The sequence below is a fragment of the Prionailurus viverrinus genome, unplaced genomic scaffold (genome assembly GCF_022837055.1).
Source record: "Prionailurus viverrinus isolate Anna unplaced genomic scaffold, UM_Priviv_1.0 scaffold_76, whole genome shotgun sequence".
In the NCBI taxonomy this organism is placed as follows: domain Eukaryota; kingdom Metazoa; phylum Chordata; class Mammalia; order Carnivora; family Felidae; genus Prionailurus; species Prionailurus viverrinus.
Window position 1 is genome coordinate 249,937 of NW_025927638.1, and position 21,897 is coordinate 271,833.

Consider the following 21,897-nt stretch of genomic DNA (forward strand, 5'->3'; position numbering starts at 1 on the left):
TGATTTGTTTGTTGATGTAATCTTGGGAAAAAGGAGAAGAGGGTGGTGAAGAATCCTTAGCCCAAACAAAGAGAGAAGTGACAGGAGTGGAAAAAAAGACCAGGCAGTGACTCAAAGGAGCTCTAGGGCTTAATGTAGAAAGAGAGGGAGGAAAATGAAGGAGATCTGGAAAAGTATAGAGAAAATGCCCGATCAAACAAACAAGGAACCAGAACAGAAGAACAAAGAATCTCTCTCTCACACACACACACACACACAAATATACATGTATATATGTGTATATATGTATATATATATATATGTTTATTTACATATGTAAATATATATATATATACACTTCCTCTTCTCCCTGATTCCAGAGGGAGAAGAGGAAAGAGGAGAGTAGAAAGAGAAAAAAGGGAAAAGACAAGAAAGGGAAAGAAAAGATGGGCGCCTGAGTGGCTCAGTTGGTGAAGCGTCTGACTCTTGAATTTGGGTCAGGTCATGTTCTCGCTGTTGGTGGGTTCAATACCCCCACCAGGCTCTGCAGTGAGAGCATGGATCCTCCTCGGATTGTCTCTCTCTCTCCCTCTCTCTGTACCTCTCCTGCTTGATCACTCACTCTCTCTCAAAATACAGAAATAAACATTAAAAAAGAAAAGGAAAGATAAAAAGAACTATAATTCAAATGAAAACAAACAAAAAAACTAAGAAAACCAGAGGAGAGTTGTCTGTTGGTGCCTGGGACTGGTGGCTGTGCTGGTCTAGGGGAGGGGCTGTCTGGTCCCATCAGTGTCAGTCTCACTCCCATAGAGAAGCAGTTACCAGGCACAGAGAGGCAGGGTTTGGTGTAATAGGCTGCCTCCACGGAGGCTCACTGTCCGTTCCCTGAAGCCCCACGATGTAGGTCATGGGGAGAGAAATGGCGACCTCCCAATCTCTCCTGCCCACACGAGGTGTCTCAAAACTCACTGTTTAGGCCATCCTCACAGAATAGCCTGGGGGGCCGGCTTGCCCTGCTGCACAGTCTCCTGTGCTCCCTGAGCACTGAGCTGGGATTCAAAACCTTGTAGGATCCCGCTTTGCTCGGACCTGGTAGTGGAGTTGCACCACTGTGCGCAGTGGACAGAGGGCCTCTGGCTCGTGCCTGGCTCGTCTTTTTCCCTTGGGCAGGGCAATACCTCCTCTTTCCACCATACTCAAGGTGTTCTCTCCCAGTGTAGCCCTGAGATTGCTACCAAGCCTAAGGGCGGCTCCCTCCCCACCAGGCATGGGAGGTGGCAGCTCTGGTCTAGAGAAAGTCTGGAAACCTTGAACATTCTGTTTTTTGGCTTCTAAGGCTGTTTTGCAAAGTAGAAACTGGCTCTCTGGACCTCTCCTTGGTCGGTGGTCCGGACAGGTTTTCTCTTATCCATATACACTTCCCACAGCCTCTCTCTCTTCCTTTCATTTCTCCACCAAAGGGCTTCCCCCACTCTATGCCTGTGCTGCCCATTTTATTTCTTCCAATTCACATACACACACTTCTGTCCCGCCAAGCTGTCTGTTTGCACAGGTGGAGATTTTTCTGTCCTTCTGCAGCCTGTGTTTCTGGCATTCCAAGTGTTGTGACCTCAATACTGCTGTGTTTGAGGGACAAGGGAAATTCTGATCCCCCTCCTCTGCCATCTGAACTCCTCCCGCCTCCCTTTACTTTCCTTTTCACAACTTCAGAGTTCTGTGTAGGTTTGCATTATTATATCAGTTCAATATGTTTTATAGATATTTATGATGGGCTTTTTTCTTACTTGAACTGTATTGATCTGAATTTTCTGTCTTTTTGTTTTTTTTAAGTTTATTCATTTATTAATTGGAGAGAGAGACAGAGAGAGCACAAGTGGGGAGGGGCAGAGAGACAGAGGGAGAGAGAGAAGATCCCAAGCAGACCCTGCACTGTCAGCGCAGAACCAGATGGGGGGCTTGAACCCATGAACTGTGAGATCATGCCCGGAGCCAAAATCAAGAGTCAGGTGCTAACTGACTGAGGCATCCAGGCGGCCCTAACATTTTCTTCCTACGTCCACGGGGTACTTTAAATTTAATATGCCCTAGTTTAAAGACATTGTTTCTGACGCTTTCCCTTTCCTCTTTCCCGACTCTTTGTAATCTGCTCTGTCTTTTGTGTTCCCTAGTCTAATAAATAGCATTCCCGAAACAGGAAAAGTCCTGGACTCCGAACTTCCCTGAAATGACTGCATGCTGTCACTCACCACATTCGATAGTTTGTACCTGCTTCCCATTTTTCATATGTTATTCCTGTAATTCACTCTCTCACCTATAATTTTGCAGTACTCTTCTGGTTTTGCTGTCTTTACGTTCATCCTACATTGCCTACATTGTCCTACATCCTACATTGCCAGAGTGACGTTTCTAAAATATACTTGTGACGATGTCACTCCTCTGCTTATTCAATGGATCCCCATTACCTGAAGGAGAAAATTCTTGTTCTAGCATAACACTGCTCTTTTTTTTTTTTTTTTTGGTTTCGTCCTGATGTTCCGGTAATATCTCTCTGTCTATCCCATTCCCAATAACTGTTCCAGGTTTGCCATATTGCATAGGTGTTGTCACTTACTATGTTATTTCATACTTGATCCTTTTGCTCATTCTAGAATGCCCTTCACACCCTCCCCGTGCACTTTGTCTTTTAAGATACAGCCCTATCTTCCCAGCGTTTGCTGAGCTTCCCAAATGTAAGTGTTTCCTCCTTTGTGCGTTCACTGTATGTTATTCACTTCCCTTGTAGAACTAGAGGATGGTATTTTTCTGTCCTTACCTGTTTTCATGCATCTCTACCGCTACTAGCATATAGAACAGGTCTGTCTTTTATTTCTCTTTCCAGCTCCTCCCCGGATCGTGGCTGTGACTTGACAGATACAGTATGTGCTTGTCTTTCCGAGTGGGTGAGTGCATGACCAAATGAATTAATGTGATGTTTTTCTGAAGTTGGGTTTTTGTTTTGTGCTGTTTTTCTAGGAAGGAACAGCAAAGTCAGCAATGGAAGCAAAGGAAGATGGTGTTGGTATTATTGAAAATGTGCCACCAGAGCAAACAGTTAATGACAGTGTGACTTCTGCTGGTGGAGTGCATAAAAATTGCAGAAGTGGTAAGCTAGTGAATCTCTGTGAGTTGTTTTCCTATGATTCAATACTAGTATGAGAAAAATCTAGAAGTATGTAGATCCAAATATATTATCCTTTTTTCGTGAAGATATTTTTCTGTTGCTATCTTTCTTTATGAGTATCCCAAGTACGACCCCCTTTTACTTCCGGAAAATCTCGAACCCCCTGAACATCTTTTCTGCTATTGCTTTTATTTTATTGAAATATTCATGAATGGAGATAGACTTGTGTATGTGTTTAAAGTTCATAGTAACACATGTTTTCATTAATTTATCTGTGACCGTATTCTCTAGATATGATGTCAGCATTAGAATTAGGAGAAGAGGAAGATGTAGAATCACCTTCTCTTCCTGAGGTACTGTCTTCTTCTTATTTTTAAGTATAAGCATGGAGTGATGTTAAAACGTCCAAGAGATGCTTTGACTTCACACTCTCATCTCTGCATTTGCCCACAGAAACAACTTCCTTCTATGTTTTCCTATATGTGATAAAATAATTATGTGTTAATTATGAGCACACAGCATAGTAGAGTTCTGCTAATTTGCAGACGTAATGAAAGTTGTGTAGTATTAGTGCAGAAAACGAAGGCTTGGAGGGAATGAGTTTGGGTTTTGAAGTTAAGGTATCTGAAACACTAAAGAATTACTCTAGGTCAACGTATGGCCAAGTGTATGATCCTGTGGTGTATACGGGATCATGTGTCAGACTCCTCCTGACATCCAGAAAGAGTTTGGATTATGGTGTTTACAACTTGAACCTTCCAAAGATATGGCCTGGGACTTGATAATAATATGTTTGGATTGTCAAGTAGATCTACAAGGAGCATTGGGATTATGATGAGCACAGTTTGGTTTAGTGGTGCTTCAATAAGTAAAACCCATTTTGGATAATTAAAATAACTTCGCAGTCCTACTTGTGGTAATGTAAGTAAAGTAATGATGACCTATTCTAAGGTGACAACTAGGGAAGGAGGTGAAAATGTCCTGATCTCTTAGGCTCAGGCAGCTGCTGCATAATGCTACAAGCACTGTACTTGAAATCAAAAGACATGCTAGCATCTTGGTTCCGTCACTTCCTAGCTGTGGCATCTTGGAAAAACTTGCTTGAATGTCAATGACCTCGTTCCTAAAAATGGCACTAATAGCCACCTCTTGGTTATGTGGAATGAACAAATGTGGCAACGTTTTGTAAACTGTAAAGCGTGCTATAGAAATAGAAGACAAAATGATCGCAGTGGCTTTTAGTGACTTACTATATATTGAGGATACTTTGTTTGGTGAATGTTTGTTTATTGTTGAGAGCGGGGTGGGGGGACAGAAGATCCGAAGCAGGCTCTGCACTGAGAGCAAGGAGCCCAATGCAGGACTCGAACTCATGAAATTGAGAACATGACCTGAGCCAAAGTTGGGCGCCTAGTCGACTAAGTCACCCAGGCCCCCCAAGAAAATACTTGTTTGAAATGTGAAGATGTCTGAAGGCCAATAAAATGGCCATAGTGTCCAGAAAAGAATGGGAAAGTAGGAACGGGGTTTTGATTTTCTAATTTGGCTCTATGTTAAGTTCCAGTAATCTCTTGGTGGAGACATCATACAGGTATGCAGTTGACCCTTGAACCAGGTGGGTTTGTACCGTGGGAGTCCACTTACACACAGATATTTTTCAATAAATAGAGTACTCTCCTGTAAACGTATTTTCTGTTCCTTATGATTTTATTTTTCTTCTTTTTTTTTTAATTATTTATTTTGAGAGAGAGAGTGGACAGAGCATGTTAGTAGGGGAAGCGGGGGCAGAGAGAGAATCTTCATCAGGCTCCACACTGCCAGTGCTGAACCTATCATGGGGCTTGAACGCAAGAAGTATAGATCATGATCTGAGCCAAAGTCAAGAGCCTGACCTTTAACCGACAGTGCCACCCAGCACCCCTTCCTTCCGATTTTCTTAGTAACCTTTTCTTTAGTTTATAGTGTAAGAAGACAGTATGTTAGATATATATCATATATATGTATATATATATTTTATACATATACACGTATATATGTGTATATATATATATACATATATATAACAGAGGAAACATGCATTAATCGATTGTTTATATTGTTGGTAAGGTCAGCATTCCATTATCCTAACCCTGAACTTCCATGCTCAGTTTATAGAGTTAATGGCCAAATGAGGCCGAAAAGGTAGTTTAGATCCAGAGAGCACGTACAAGGGCTTCTGCTTTAATGTTCTGGTTTTTAACATATATATATATATATATATATATATATATATATATATATATATATACACTTTTTGATTTTTATGTGTAATTGCTTTTAAAGTAGGAAATTTAGTAGGAGTTTTTTTTTTGGGGGGATTTTTTTTTTGAGGATTCAAAAGATACTTGTGGATTTTCAAGTGCATGGCCATCAGAGCCCGTAACCCTTGCTCAAGCAGCCTAACATAAACAGTATGGACATGAAATGATTGAGGAACTTTATTTTATCAAGACTCTATTATTTCCATGTCAGTGGCTTTCCCTTGCCTCCGATGGTCATGTAAAGGATCTACTACTGAATCAAGGAGGGGCTATTTCTACTGTAGTCTGTGAACATTGTTCACTGAGTGGTATAGAGTGGAAGTCAGTTAAAAGGATTATAAGTGGAAAAAAGTACTGTTGGTTAGTGGCATTGGCAAAGTTGTTTGAAGTACTGAGGAGAGATTCTGGGCCTCAAGCTCCCCATTTGCTGCCACTTGTGGTAGAATAAAGAATAACTTCAGTATAATTTGTATGGGGACCACTTGTATTGGCATGCCACCTGCCTGAAGTATCACATTGTATTGGAACGCAAAATATAGCAACAGTAATCAATGCAGACATTTAGAGCTGACTATGTGCCACGTACCCTTCTAAGTTGTTCATGTGTTTTTTCCTATTGTAATCTTCCCAACATCCCAGTGAAGTAGATACTATTAGTATTTATTTTGAGATCACTTTTTTAAGGTTATTTGTTTTCAGAGGTACAGAGAGAGAGAGAGAGAAAGAGGTTATGGGGAAGGGCAAGTAGGGAGAGAGAGAAAGACGGGGGTGGGGGAGAGAGAGAGAGAGAGAGAGAGAGAGAGAGAGAGAGAATGAATCCCAAACAGGCTCCTCGCTGTCCACACAGAGCTCATTGTGGGGCTCAATCACATGACCCTGAAATCATGTCCTGAGCCGAAATCAAGAGCCAGACACTGAGCCACCCAGGTGCCCCAGTAAGTGATGTTATTACCTTCATTTTACAGATGCAGAGACTGACACACGGAAGTTTTCGGTAGTGTACTCAAGGTTGTACAGCTCATAACCAGCAGAATTGGGAATTCAGACCCAGGCATTCTGGCTCCTACTAGGATACTGCTTCTCAGTCTGTTCCATGAAATATCTTGTTGTCACTGAAAACAGCATGTTCAGTTTTATCATCACGAGAATAACAATGTCATTCACCTATGTGAAAATTTAAAATCATAGTTGATGCGGTGCTTGTAATGTGAAAACCGAAATGTTTACCATAAGGCAATTTCCTAGATTTCCTCCATTTGACCAGTAGATACATTTGTACGGTTATCTGATCATATATAATTTAAAATCATTAAAAACGTTATGTTTTTGTAGTACAGTAAGGTTGGTAAACTATTCTGTAAGAGTATTGAAACATTTCATCTTTGTTGGCCATAGCCTCTGTTGTAGCAGCTCAACTCTGCTGTTATGACCTCAAAGTAGCCATCATCAGCATGTAGGGGAGAGTGTGACTGGGTCCAATAAGATTTTAGTTACAGGGGCACTTGGGCGGCTTAGTTGGTTGAGCGTCCTGTCTCTTAATTTCCACTCAGGTCATTATCCCAAACCCCACATCATGAGACCGAGCCCCACATCAGGCTTCACCCTGAGCTTGGAGCCTGCTTACGATTTTCTCTGTCTCTCCCTCTGCCTCTCTTCCCCATTTGTGCATGTTCTCTCTCTCTCTCTCTCTCACTCTCACTCTCTCAAGTCAAAAAAGAAAATAATTTAGTTACAGAAATAGGTGATGGTGTTCTATTAGATTGTCAGTAGTTAAAATTATTTTTTTCTTTATTTTAGTTGCAAGAAGCAGAGGATCGACATGCAGAGGCCATAAGACATGCTGAGGAGATGAAAGATCATATGCAAAAGTAGAATTCTACCCTCAGAGAAAATAGCGTGAGTATTTATAGAGCAGATAAGCAGTGTAGTATGAGAAATGTATTAGTTATGCCAGTATATCATTGTTAAGTGGATACAAATTCCAGCTTTGAGCTAGTTTGAAATGCAGAATCGTGGCATCTTATCTCTCAATTTTGTACCTTATCCACAAAACACAAAGAGGAAAATGGCACAATTGCCAAATCTTCCTCTTGATAAAATTTTAAGAATTTATGTAATAATACCCTCATTTGTTCAGAAATTATATGGTATTTTTTTAAATTTATGTGTGACAATAAGTATCTTAAGATCTGCATTTTAGGCTAAAAGTTCAACATGCCAGATGGGAAGAAACCATTAAACAGCAAGTGGCCCAAATTCAAGATCTTCAGAGCAACTTGTTAAGGATAAGTTTGGTAAGTGGGTCTCTTAATGTCTGTCCTACTGAAAAGGAATCCTTATTTCACTAGTAGTAGTACATGAGAATGTTTTGGCTCATATGGAAAATCTCACTGATCTAAAGGTTAGGTTGAGGGGCGCCTGGGTGGCGCAGTCGGTTAAGCGTCCGACTTCAGCCAAGTCACGATCTCGCGGTCCGTGAGTTCGAGCCCCGCGTCAGGCTCTGGGCTGATGGCTCACAGCCTGGAGCCTGTTTCTGATTCTGTGTCTCCCTCTCTCTGCCCCTCCCCCGTTCATGCTCTGTCTCTCTCTGTCCCAAAAATAAATAAACGTTGAAAAAAAAATTAAAAAAAATAAAAATAAAAATGAAGATTAGGTTGATATTGTTCCTACTTGCTACTAGTGATGTAATTCTTCTATAGAGATGACGCTGGGACGCCTGGGTGGCGCAGTCGGTTAAGCGTCCGACTTCAGCCAGGTCACGATCTCGCGGTCTGGGAATTCGAGCCCCACGTCAGGCTCTGGGCTGATGGCTCAGAGCCTGGAGCCTGTTTCCGATTCTGTGTCTCCCTCTCTCTCTGCCCCTCCCCCGTTCATGCTCTGTCTCTCTCTGTCCCAAAAATAAATAAACGTTGAGAAAAAAATTAAAAAAAAAAAAAGAGATGAAGTTGATTGCATTCATAAAGGAATGATGTTTGTAGTGAGATTTTCATAAAACCATTGTGAGAGTCTAAGTAAAGCAACATTTTATATATACCACAGTGAGCGTTTGGTTTAGTCCACCTTTTGGCTATTGTTAATAATGCTGCTGTGAACATTGGCATACAGATGTGTGAGTCCCTGCTAATATTTTTCAGGGTGTTTCAAACTTGTGCAAACTTTGAGTGATCATTTGATCTTGAATTCTGACTTTCTTTTGTAATCTCATCCCTTTAGTGACAGTTTCGAACGGGTTATTTTAATGATGATTTGTTGTAGTTTGTAATTAGAAGTTTGCAATTTATTGTCTTTATCAAGAATGACTAGCAGGTCGTTATGCAAACGTCCTTCAAAGGAATGGAGTTTTCCCTTTGTTGGATTTGTAAAGGAAAAGAAATGCCAGTAAAATAGTAGAAATGTCTGCTCTGTCAGGGCCTTATCTAGTAACATAGTGCTCCTACCTTTGCAAGTTCAGGAACTCATTTTCTTTTTCCACTCACTTGAGTTAATCAGCCTTCCAGAGGTTTCACAATTCAATCTCAGAAAAGACTAATGTGCCGTTCAAGATTCTAATTTATTGATATGCAGTGAAACCCCAACTGTTTTCCAAGCAGAACGGTTAATGTCATCGCACTCTCAGCCTCCTTTGTAGGATTTACATTGTAAATCCTAAGTGGGTGCAATGAGGTAGATACACTGACCAACTCGTTTCTGTCCGTCACACAAGCTATATAATAATATACATGCAAGTTTCATTAGACAGCTATACCCGTCAGGGAACTAGAACATCCTGTTGACTGGTCCTTTTTGTGGCTGAAGAGACACTGAAAATTATTTTCTTTTCTAGACCTCTTATAAATGAATCACATTGTATTAGGGTACTTTCACGCAAGTAACATGACACTCTGTTGATCAGTCTTCTGTGAATGAGAGTGCTAGGCGTTGTCCTGCTACTGTGTCTTAAAGAAATCTTTAAGGTCTCAAAGACTAAAATTTGTAAGAATATCTGAAACTGATGAAGCTTATTAAAGAATAAGGAGGGATTTTCTGTAGATCCCTATAGAAAGGAATTAGGGTTATGGCACGAAATTAGCTGCCACTTTAAGGTGTTCCCTGTGAATCAAAAACTTAAGATAGCTTCCAGCCAACTCAGTCCATAGCTCTGACTTCTCTAGAAGGTCCTTATCTCCTGAATCCCCAAACCAGAGGCTACCTGGGTGAAGATATTTGATGCACACAGTTTTGAGGTGAAGAATCTGGATTGGGAAGAAGAGGTAGCTCTAGCCAACTTAACCTTCCTAACAATATAGCCAAGTATGCGTCTGAAAGGAACTTCAGAAGACTTCCATAAGTTGAGATCTCTATGGACTAAGAAATTACTCAAAAGGAAACAAGGCAAACCAGTGATCACCCAGCCCTTGTGATAAGTATTGTGTTATAAATGAAAAGCGAGACAAAGTATGCTGGTCAGCATCCTAAGGGTAAGGGTGCCTCCTAAGACTCAATAAGAAAAACACACTCAAAGTAACACCGAAAAGAGCCCCAATAAAATGTACATGATTAGCTGTCTACAGAGGTAATCCATGTCAAGTAATGATTTTTGAGTGTGTGGTTGAGGATGTTGTCTATGAACACCTAGACGATAGAGCAAAAAGTCCACATGGCCTAGGTAAAGGGGTCAGAGCCGGAAATGTGAATTGGAGAATCTGGTTTTGAAGCCTTAAGAGCAATTCAAAAGACAGATAGCAAGGGGCAAGAACTCAATGCCAGGGGTTGCCGTCCTTTAGAAATAAGGTGGGGTTCGAAGAGCAGAGGGAGGGTATGGGCATTGTTACCCGCTGCTGCTAAGAAGTGAAGCAGGATAAAGACTTTAAAAAGTTAAAACAAAAAAAAGGTCCTTGATGACCCTCAAAATTTCTTAGTGGAATGATGGGAATGAAAGTTAGATTTTAGTGTAAAAGAAGGAAATAAGTGAAGAAAAGTTGAATCTGTGGATGAGACGATACATTAAAGAATGTTCGAGTCCACTGCAAGGGGAGAAGCAGGGTGATAGATGGACAAGGCTTCAAAACTTAAGCAAATGGTTAGTAGAAAAGGAGAAATTGCAGTCTTTCTTCCTTATGCAGCCAGAACTGGGATTTACACATTTATAGCATTTTACCAACTGCCAAGCTCTGGGGACAGCTCTTCTGATAGGCTTTTACCACAAAGCCTTAATCTCTTCATCAGAGTACCTGCTAAAGCAGCCTAACGTAAACAGTATGGATATGAAATGATTGAGGAACTTTAGTTTCGCAAGACTCGATTATTTCCATGTCAGTGGCTTTCCCTTGCCTCTGATGGTCATGTAAAGCATCTATTACTCAATCTAGGAGGTGCTATTTGTACTGTAGTCTGTGAGTATTGTCCACTGAGTAGTATAGAGAGGGAGTTAGTTAAAAGTAGTATAAGCGGGGAAAAAAAAGTACTGTTTGCTAGGGGCGCCTGGGTGGCTTGGTCGGTTAAGCGTCCGACTTCGGCTCAGGTCATGATCTCACCGTCCATGAGTTCGAGCCCCGCGTCGGGCTCTGTGCTGACCGCTCGGAGCCTGCAGCCTGTTTCAGATTCTGTGTCTCCCTCTCTCTTTGCCCCTCCACTGTTCATGCTCTGTCTCTCTCTGTCTCAAAAATAAATAAACGTTAAAAAAAAAAAGTACTGTTTGCTAGTGGCATTGGCAAAAGTTGTGTGAAGTACTGAGGAGAGATTCTGGGCCTCATGCTCCCCGTTTGCTGCCACTTGGCGGTGGTATGAAGAATAACTTCAGTATAATTTGTATAGGGGACCACTTGTATTGGCATGCCACCTGCCTAAACTATCACATTGTATTGGAACGCCAAATACAGCAACAGTAATCAGGCTAAATGCATACACTTAGAGCTGACTATGTGCCACGTACCCTTCTAAGTTGTTCATGTATTATTTCCTAATTTTATGTTCCCAAGATCCCAGTGCGGTAGATACTATTATTATTTATTTTGAGATCACTTTTATAAGGTTATTTGTTTTCAGAGAGAGAGCGAGAGAGAGGGAAATTGTGGGGAAGGGCAGGTAGGGAGAGAGAGAAAGAGGGTAGAGACAGAGTGGGAGGGAGGGAGGGAGGGAGGGTGGGATGGAGGGGAGAGAGAGAGAGAGAGAGAGAGAGAGAGAGAGAGAGAGAGAAAGAATGAGAATCCCAAGCAGGCTCCTTGCTGTCCACACAGAGCTCGCTGTGGGGCTCAGTCACGTGACCCTGAGATCACGTCCTGAGCCAAAGTCAAAAGCCAGACACTGAAGCGACTGAGCCACCCAGGTGCCCCAGTAGGTGCTATTATTACCTTCATTTTACAGGTGCAGAGACTGAGACACGGAAGTTTTAGGTAGTGTGCTCAAGGTCATACAGCTCATAATGAGCAGAAGTGGGAATTCACACCCAGGCATTCTGGCTCCTACCTAGGTTACTGCTTCTCAAACTGTTCCATGAAATATCTTGTTGTCACTGAAAACAGCATGTTCAGTTTTATAATCACGAGAAGAACAGTGTCATTCACATGTGTGTATATGTAAAATCATAGTTGATGTGGTGCTTGGAATATGAAAATAGAAATGTTTACCCTAAGGGAATTTCCTATATTTCCTCCATTTGACAAGTAAATACATTTGTATATTTATCAGATCATATATCATATAAAAACATTAAAATTTGGTATTCCAGAGTTTTCTCCTCTTCTTCTCCCTACACCCTCTCTCAGGCTACCTTCATCAGAGAAACCAGAATCTGAAAGCAGAACACTCAATTGACATGGCCCCCACCAGAGGGCACCTGAGCCAGTTTCCAGGGTGCTCTCTATACAGCAATTGGATACCCCTAAACATCTTCCTTGGAATCACTTATGAGCACAAGGATTTTCCAGGAAAACCTTAGTGAAGACTCTGCAACTCGGAAGAACTAAATCGATGTCTAAATTCAATCCAACCTCAGGTCACCAGGCAATAGTGTTTAGTATATTCTGGAACTTAATGCACTGACTCGAAAACTCATTTGAAGGAACAGCCAGGGATTTTCAAGTGCTTAGCCAATTTAGGCTTTTCTAGTGCTCAGAATACTTTCAAGATCAAGGAACAAGACATCGTGTTACTGGTACACCAGACAAAGCAGAACTGAGTTTGCAGTTAGAGCCAAAGGAACACACAGGTTTCTGCAGAATTACGATGGGACTTCAAAGCAGGGGCAAGGTTAGGATTATTTTAGAAATGGTGTCAGATAACTCTCTGAGTTAAAATGAGTGTCCATTGGAAACTAATGCAATGCTGTTACGCTACCTGGAATGAAACTAAAAAAGTTAAACAATGAAATGGGTATCCAGTGTGTGCATCAAGGATTTAAATGCAAGACAATGCAATTACAAAACTAAAGAATTAGTGAATTAAAAAAAACAGTGTTAAGTGGCAAAGTCAAAGAGTGACAGAAACTCGGAAGCAATGGACAAAAAGAGCCTGATTCAACAACAACAACAATTTTTTTTTTTAATTACACCAATGCTTAAAAGCTTACAAATCACTGCAAACCCACTTGTAGGGATCTAGGCCAAGGAGAGGATGATGAAGGAGCCTAGATTTGGATCCAAGGATAGTCACGGTGGTTACAATGTAGTTTTATTGGGAGCCGTGGGGAACTGGTTAAAATATTAAGTGGTAAGGGCCAAAGTTTCTGGAGCTCCATGTGCACTTCGTTGGGTGAAGTCACTGGCAGGTTAATCGGGGGGATGGTTGGTGGGGGGAGGTTGGGCGGGGCAGGAGAGCAGGCAGAACCACCCACGCCCATCCCCCTGAGACTCAGAGCACCTTTGAAAGCGCCAGGTGCACTACTAGGTAGGCCTCATGTGGGCCTGGATGGAGGCGGTGCCTGAAGGGGCTGGGCCAGCAGGGTTGAACTAGAAATGAGGGTGGGGGCTGGTCGGGGCCAGCCTTGCTGACTGTGGGAGCGTCCCGCGAGGAGGCCAGGCTAGTCCTACTGCCCCTCGGTGACGGCGGTGAGGTACAGGTACAGGGCCAGTCCCGGGAAAGGCTGGCCCTTTCAGAGAGGAGCTTTGCCCCTCTGACCCCGCGGACGTCAGTGCTCAGGCGCTGCGGGGCTGGAAGAGGAACCCTAGGCTACAGGGCATGAAAGAAGGCAACTAAAACCCCACAGATCAGACTAATGCTTCAGGAGGCAGGAACGAAGGTGAGTTGTGTCAGCGGAGTCGGGTGGGTGACCCGTTCGGGTGGCGGTAGCCCTGGGTGTATGTGCCTGTGGGTGTGGGGTGTGTGTGTGTGTGTGCGCGTGCGTGCTCGCAGGCGCACCATGGGGATAGGCGGTAGGTGTGAACTCCATGCACACCGGACTCCTACAAGCAAGCAGGGTAACCCACAGTGACCTGTGACTTGGTGTGGGGGGAAAGAATCCTAGTCAATAATTTTCTGCACATCTCCAAGAATGTCTTACCAGGTTCCCTGTTACCACAGGATCCTCCTCTGACAACTTGGCAGTTAGCGGTGTTTGGGGCGTGATTGGAAAACACGTGTAGTTAGCAACCTGAAGCCTTCTTCAAAGTCCTGGTTTGTAAAAGGTGACCAGACAACTACCTAGAGAAGTCGAACATAACTGTGCCCCCTTCCAGGGTCTGTCCCCTTCTGGGCAGCAATGTCAGGTCGGGCCAGGACCCGAGCCCGAGGCCGCGGGCAAGGTCGGGCGCCCTCTCAACGCGCCCCGCTGCAGGGAGCCGCCGCACCTCCCCCGCCTGGAGCCTCCACAGCCTGTTCAGTCTCCTTGGTGCAAAAGATGCTTTATCTTCTTCTCCTACTACTTCCTTCTCATGCGTTTTCTCATCTGCGAATAGACTTCCCTTCCACCCGAGTGGATGGAAAGGTTTCTAAAGAGCTTGGCCGTAGCCAATGACCCCTCTTGGAAAGTGACTTCAAAACAGGCAGCTAACACCCCACAGACATCTCTGAGCTCCTGATTCTCCCTCCCAGACTTGTCGTTTGAAGAAGCTCCATTCTTCCATGTGCTCAGGCAAAGTCTTTGCATCCGCCCTAGATTCCTGTCGCGAGCCCAAACTTTTCCTGCACACCAGCATCCAGGAAACACTGTCGTCTCCCAATTTTCCAAAAGGTATCTGGCATCTGACAATGTGTCACCACCTCTGTTCCTACCCTCTGGCCCAAGCCACCAGCATCCCTTGCTGCACCTGGCAAGTGGTCTCCAAACTAGTCTTGCTTCCACCCTGGGTTTCCTTCTGCCTGTTTCCCAGCACACAGAACCATATAAATCGGTCCATGCAGTTCCTCTGCCCGACATCCTGTAAAGGTTCCCATTTTCCCAGTCAGAGGCGCATTCTTTGAGATGGCTTCCCTCCTGGGGTGCACCGGTGGCTCATTCCATTAAGCCCTGACTTCAGCTCAAGTCACGATCTCACGGTTTGTAGGTTTGAGCCCCAAGTGTGACGGTGCAGAGCCCGCTTTGGATCCTCTGTCTTTCTCTCTCTCTCTCTCTCTCTCTCTCTCTCTCTCTCTCTCCCCCCCCTCTCCCTCCCCCTCTCCCTCCCCCTCTCCCTCTCCCTCCCCCTCTCCCTCTCCCTCCCCCTCTCCCTCTCCCTCTCCCTCTCCCTCTCCCTCTCCCTCTCCCCCTCCCCTGCTTGTTCTCTCTCCCTCCCTCCCCCTCTCTCTCTCTCAGAAATAAACATTGAAAAAAATGGCCTCTCTCCCACTACCTTTCTGACCTAAGCTTCTCTACCTCGTGCTCACCTTGCAGCAGTCACATCGGCCACCTTGTTCTTTCTTGCACGTTTCTACATTAGAAGATTTGCTCTTTCCTCTACCTGTGGCTCGTATAACCTTGTAACTCAGTCTCCTCTTTCCGGTCTTTGATTCAGCGGCAACTTCTCCCTGAGGGTCTGCTTTGTCCCCCATGAATTCAACCAGCCCCCTCACATCCCACCTTCTGGTAATACCCAGTTTTCTGTACTTTGCTTGGTTCTACATTCATATGTCTGTTTGCCATTTACATGTCCTCTTTGGAGAGATGCCGATTCAGGTCCTTTCCCCATTAACAAAAAATGGGTTATTAGGTTTTTTGGCTATTGAGTAACAGGAGTTCCTTATATTTTTTTAATTAACCCCTTATACATGGTTTGCAAATACTTTCTCCCATTCCGTAAGTTGCCTTTCATTCTGTTGATTGATTCATTTGCTGTGCAGAAAGTTTTTAGGTTGAATTCCCACTTGTCTATTTTGCTCCTGTTTCCTCTGCTTTTGGTATCCTCTGTTGTAGATACTTTTATAATAAACTGAGACAAAATCCAGACCCCTAAGACGACATGATAAACATGAATATACAATATTAAGACACCTATTTTTACATCTCAGGGGTTTTTAATATTTTATGTAAGTACATCGTATGTAGCAAGTACTAGTGAATGATGCTTGGTGTTTTCTTTCACTGAAGTTTGAATATGATAAATTTGATTGCTGGGTGTGTCAGGAATTAGTTGAGAGTTTGATAAAAATCATTTAAAAACTTATGTGTAAAATGAAATGATTTTCTATTATGGAAATTCAGACTGTGTTTGTTTAAGAGCATCATAAGCTAGGGATAATAGCTTCCAGAAGTAACATTTTGAAGAAAACCAGTTTGTGCAACCCAAGGCATGGACTGTATTACCCATTTACGGAGGTTTCTTTCATAATCTGTGACAGACTGCCTTGCACTGTGCTCAAATAGTCACCTTGTAAAATAGTTCAATTAGATGAATATTACAGTGTGATAAAAATAACATGAGAGCCTTTCCCAGTTGCTGTTAAAAAAAATCGATCAGTTGTTTTAAAAACAAAATCATGAAACTGGCTTTTGATAATTTTTTTTTCAGTTTGTTGATGTAGAGAGACCGAGAGAGCAAGAGCAGGGGAGGGGCAGAGAGAGAATCCCAAGCAGACTCCATGCTGTCAGCACAGAGCTCTGATGCAGGGCTCGAATTCAGGAACTGTGAAATAATGACCTGAGCTGCAACCAAGAGTCCTCAGCTTCATCCACTGAGGCCACTCAAACACCTCTCATGCATTTTTTTTTGAAAGGACTGTTTATTTAGTCAGCATTTTCTGATGCCCACTAGAGGGCACTCTGGTACCAGGTGATTAGCCTATAAAGAAGGTAGAGAAAGGACAAAGTTTCTGATTAGAAGAAGCTTGCCCTCTGAACAAATACCGGATGAAAGGAGGCAAACGCCATAGCAGCAATGAATGTGGTGCTCGGGTAGCCGCTGACACGGAATGGGGTCTTGTTGAGAAAGGCTTCTGGGTAACATTCACCTTCTCTGGTGATCCATTACCGAACTACTGTTGTTTGGATCCTTTGACAACCCTCTTTTCTACCTCCAACCACCTCAACTTAAGTTGTACTTAACATTGTCCTTTGTTTACGTTTCCATTTGTTTTTTATCCTATAAAATTCATGGTTTTTGCATTTGTTTCTGTGCAGAGGAACTTCAGCGGGGGGCTGGATTGCAGGCACTGTCGCTGAAGGGGAAAAGGGTTCTTGGAGCCATTTTTCAAGACCAGGTGGTGAATACCCGACAGTACTTGGAACATGTGAAAGACTCCACAACAGGTGTGGTGGCCTTTAACAACCTAGCGTTAGGGAATTGTTCGTGTTGATCTTGTTCTGAGGTTCCTTTGTGTTTGAGAATCTTAGAGCTTCACCCCATCACTGTGAGTAGAGGTACCTTCCCACCCTCTCATGTTGTAATAACCTCCACCTTTGCAGAAATAGAGACCTATTTTAGGGACCTGGATGTACTTGCCAGTTTTCTTTTCCTTTTATAGCAACTAAAATCAAATGACCCAGTTCTTTGGTTGTGCTGAGCCTTTTTTTTTTTTTTTTTGAATGCTAAACACTATTACAAACAGTGGCTCCCCACTCGCCCTCCCCTTTTGGAAGCTTTGTGTTACAAGAGGTTTTCTTTTGATCTCTTGTTACTGTTAATTTAATATTTTAATCTCCTGTTTTAACTCTAAATGTATGTTTGTGTGAGGATTCCTCTAAAAGGCCGGTACATAGTCTGGGCATCAGGTGTGTATAAGTGTACGTTACTTGTTCATGTCTTGGTTTGACCTACCTTAAGCTCTCAAGATTGTGGTGTCTCCATTGTTTTGGGAGCGATTGGTCAACTTGTTTCATTATTGACATGTGCCTCGGTTTTTGCAGGAATGCAAGGTAGAGTGGTGAAGCTATTCACCAACCATTTCCGAGTGACCTCTCGCCCTCAACTCCTCACGTATAAGTACAACATTGATTACATGCCAGAGGTTGAAGATGGAAAAGTTCGTACAGATTTGCTCTGCCAGCATAAACATGTAATTGGAGAGTGTCCCACATTAGATGGGAACTCTTTATTACTGCCTCATAAACTACAAAAGCAGGGTAAGTAATGTGATTGGACATTTTCTTTAAGTTTATTGACTTATTTTGAGAGAGAGAAAGCACATGTAGGGGAGGAGCAGAGAGCAAGGGCGAGAGAATCCCAAGCAGGCTCTGCACTGATTGTGCAGGGCCACAGGGCTTGAACCCACAAACCACAAGATCATGACCTGTGCTGAAGTCAAGAGTTGGGCACTTAACCAACTGAGCCATGCAGGCACTCCTGTTAGTGGACATTTTCTTGACCTTTGTTCTTTCTTTCTCTCACATTCTCCCTGTATTATAGCAAATATACCTTTTTCATACAATGGTTCATGGACACCTCTCGATCTCTTGCCCATAGGATTTGTAACAAAACCCACATGCCGTGTTTGGCTATCACTGATGTTCCCTCATGCCTCATTTTTGTGGTTAAAATGAATTTAAGAACAAAATATATATTTTTTACCTTTCCAATGGCAAATAGGGCTCAAATGCTAACGAAGTATTGAAAAAGTTTTTATTTCTTGTTCCAAATCTTCACACACACACACACGCATACACACACAGAACTGGAAGGACTTAATATTCCATTTCTTTTCCTTAATTTAATATTTTTGAGAGTGAGCAATTGGGGGAGGGGCAGAGAGAAAGAATCTTAAGCAGGTTTGACACAGCACAGAGCCTGAAGTGGGGCTCAAACCCCTGAACCGTGAGATCATAACCTGAGCTGAAATCAAGAGTCAGAGGCTTAACTGACTGAGCCACCCAGCCGACCCTCTTCAATAAACTTTAAAAACTATTTTTTTAAACGTTTATTTTTGAGAGAGAGAGAGAGAGAGAGAGAGGCAGAGTGTGAGCAGGGGAGGGGCAGAGAGAGAGGGAGACACAGAATCTGAAGCTGGCGCCAGGCTCTGAGCTGTCAGCACAAAGCCCGATATAGGGCTAGAGCCCATAAAATGTGAGATCATGATCGGAGCTGAAGTCAGACATTTCACCGACTGAGCCACCCAGACACCCCACTTCAATAAACTCCTGTATTTAGTTAGCAAGTGCATAATTTACAGGAGCTTAAGTTAAAAAAAAAATCATTGTAAATATTCAACTCAGACCCTCATTTGGGTCTCCTAAATCGTATATTCTACCTGCCTGTGTCTCTGGGGGTTAAGATTGCTCCTGCCAGACACCCAAGTGACCTGTTGATTTGTGGTCCAGTAATGAGCGTCCTCTCCTTGGAAGGAGCACTAGACCTTTTTGTTGTTTCTTTACCTCAGAAAACAGAACTGGTCAGCCGGTGGGGCAACAAGATTGTGAAGGTCATCACTGAATTCTTCAGTGACTCAAACCCACCTCACTGGACTGCTTACGTTATTACAACACTCTCTCTAGCAAGTGTGTTTGTGAGATTTCATTTGCTTGAGATTTGGTTGTATGTTAGTGTGTCAGTGGCACTGTACATAGCTGTTTGGTCCTAGAATTTGTGTTCTCGAGGTCTCCTCATGTTCTGGGAGGGCAAGCGATCTTTGAGATGCATCGGCACTGGAACCTCACCTAGATGTGCTTGAGTTCTGTGGTTTATTATTGACATTGTTCTTCCTGCCTACCCCCACATCCCATGCCTGCTCCCTGTCGAGGGAGGGGCAGATGTCAACTGTGCACAGCGATGCCTCTTTCTCCTGGAGTAAATGTGCATTTGTTTTCTTTTCTTAATGTTGTTTTTATTTTTGTAAGAGAGAGAGAAAGAGCACAAGCAGGGGAGGGGCAGAGAGAGGGAGACACAAAATCTGAAGCAGGATCCAGGCTTCGAGCTGTCAGCACAGAGCCCAGTGCGGGGCTTGAGCCCTCAGTGCAAGATCATGCCCTGAGCCAAAGTCTGGTGCAGGCACCCCTACATTTGTTTGGTGGTCTACACTTACGGTGATGCACAAATAGTGAAAACGAAAATTAGAGGCACGTAGTCTGCAAAAGAGGTTTCAGTTCATTTCTGGGGATGAAGGACCTTCTGATGACCTTCCCATGACCCTTTGTTGTAGATTATGTAAAGGAGGGAAAAATGGAGGTTCAAGGGGCCTTAATATCTACCTTACAATGTCATTTCCTTGTTGTATCAGGCACTTCCTGTTAATCGTTTGTAAAACAAAGTCACTGATCGATTTCTTCGCCCCAGTGTATCTCCGTGTTTGTTAGTAAATCTTAATAATATTCACTGCGGTTGGCACGAAATCCATTCTTCCAATTTCTAGAATTTTGAAGATGATGGATTTGAAGCAAGTTGGTCGCAACTATTACAACGAGAATGAGGCCACGGAGTTCCTCAATCGTAAGTACACAGTGGAAAGCCTCACATTCTACAGACCTGACCATAGAAGCATTTGAGAAAGTGACTCTCATTTGAAGCAGTAGGATTTATAAGTGATGGTCTTTTCAGTGGTACCCACTGGCCATGAACGATTCAGTTAGAATTTCATGTAAATTTGAAACGAAGTGAAAAGATTCACTCTTACAGTCCTAGAATGATAAGCATAAACCTTGAGGTATTCGGTAGTTATATAAACCTCATAAGAAGTCTAAATCTTCTCAAATTTGGATAATAAATTTTTCTTAAATACTTTCAATCATAGTAATTATAGCTACATGTATGTATGTATGTATGTATGTATATATATTGTGTATATGTTTATACTTTATACACTTATATCCTATATATTCTCACATACATACATACATACGCATGTGTGTGGCTATAGGTGTGTGAGCCTGTGGGTGGTAACAATATGGTTTAACAAAGAGAGTGTAAGAGTTATAACTAGCCCATCAGGTAAATCTCTATTGGAAAGGTCCTTCAAAAGATCAGTTCTTACTAGAAATAAGAAATTGAAACTGCTTGACTCCTAAGCACCAATTTTAGACCCCAAGTTCCAACCCTGGGACGCTTGCTTCCTTGTTCAGAGCTTGGACTTTGACCCTTACATCTAATGTCTTCTGTTTGCAGGCTGGTAATCTGGCCTGGATATAGTGCTTCTATTCTTGAGTATGAAACCAGCATTACCCTCTGTGCTGATGTGAACCACAAACTGCTCCGAATGCAAACTGCTTGATCTAATAATGCATGTTGATAACAAATCCCAAAGGAAAGATGCTATGGAAATTTTAAAGAATTAGTTGGATCAATTGTTTTTACATCTGTGTTCATTAACTTTTTTAATGTTTATTCTTTTTTTTGAGAGAAGCAGAGAGAGTGTGGGGGAGGGGCAGAGAGAGAGACAGAGACAGAGACAGAGAGGGAGACACAGAATCTGAAGCAGGCTCCAGGCTCTGCACTGTCAGCACAGAGTCTGATGTGGGGCTCGAACCCACGAACCATGAGATCATGACCTGAGCTGAAGTCGGACACTTGACCAACTGCGCCACACAGGTGTCCTGTGAGTCTGCTTTTTACAAACCTATCCAATCTCTTTGAGAACCTTTTCCCCCCATAAGAGATGGTCCTACAGTTTTCGAATCAATAAACATAAAGGTCAGAGGCAGAAATAGCATGGGAATGGTGAGAATCCATCCACGCTTTCCTCATCTGGCTCTACAGCATGAGAGAGAGATAAGATTCAGTTGTAGATTTTGCTGCTCTTGTGATTCCTGATGTTGATCCAGTCACCTGCTCTGAACCTGCTCTCACATGTAACAGAATATGCTCCTTCCAAATTTCATTTCTCTTGCTTTGTGTCTAACTATTTTTAAAAATCAGGGCTTAATTATCATCCATTCGCAAATGTCCACTTGACGGAAGTGTTTTACTTTTAATCTTCTTCTAGACCAGACATTTTAAGCTGAAGAGCGTGGATGTAAAGCTGCTTGGCCAGCATCATCTTAGGAGTCCTCGACTTTATTCTTGCTTCCCAATTTCAAAATTTACGACAAAGCTCTCGGAATCAGGACAGTGGGATACTGGTATGACGATAGACCTAAAAATCAATGGAATAGAATTGGGAATTCTGGAGTTAACCCTCACATTTATAGTCCATTGATTTTTTTTT

The 21,897-nt window shown here is 42.8% G+C and overlaps 1 protein-coding gene across 7 annotated transcripts in view; it reads left to right on the forward strand.

Moving 5' to 3' along the window:
* Positions 1-21,897, forward strand: part of LOC125159875 (ankyrin repeat domain-containing protein 26-like) — a 45,991-nt gene that overhangs the window by 14,568 nt on the left and 9,526 nt on the right. For 2 of the 7 annotated variants that reach the window (XR_007149957.1, XR_007149956.1), the window contains 8 exons: positions 2,995-3,124; positions 3,434-3,495; positions 7,240-7,338; positions 7,643-7,736; positions 16,949-17,077; positions 17,675-17,890; positions 20,110-20,186; positions 21,676-21,811. Coding sequence is in view for 3 of the 7 variants with exons in the window: in XM_047848530.1 (XP_047704486.1) it covers positions 2,995-3,124; positions 3,434-3,495; positions 7,240-7,310; positions 7,643-7,736; positions 12,186-12,215 (387 nt within the window). In the remaining 4 variants the exon portion in view is untranslated. Of the gene's footprint in view, positions 1-2,593; positions 2,898-2,994; positions 3,125-3,433; positions 3,496-6,407; positions 6,967-7,239; positions 7,339-7,642; positions 7,737-12,185; positions 13,188-16,948; positions 17,078-17,674; positions 17,891-20,109; positions 20,437-21,675; positions 21,812-21,897 lie in introns of those variants that run through there. The other 5 variants (XR_007149958.1, XR_007149955.1, XM_047848530.1 and 2 more) reach the window with 5 other exon arrangements.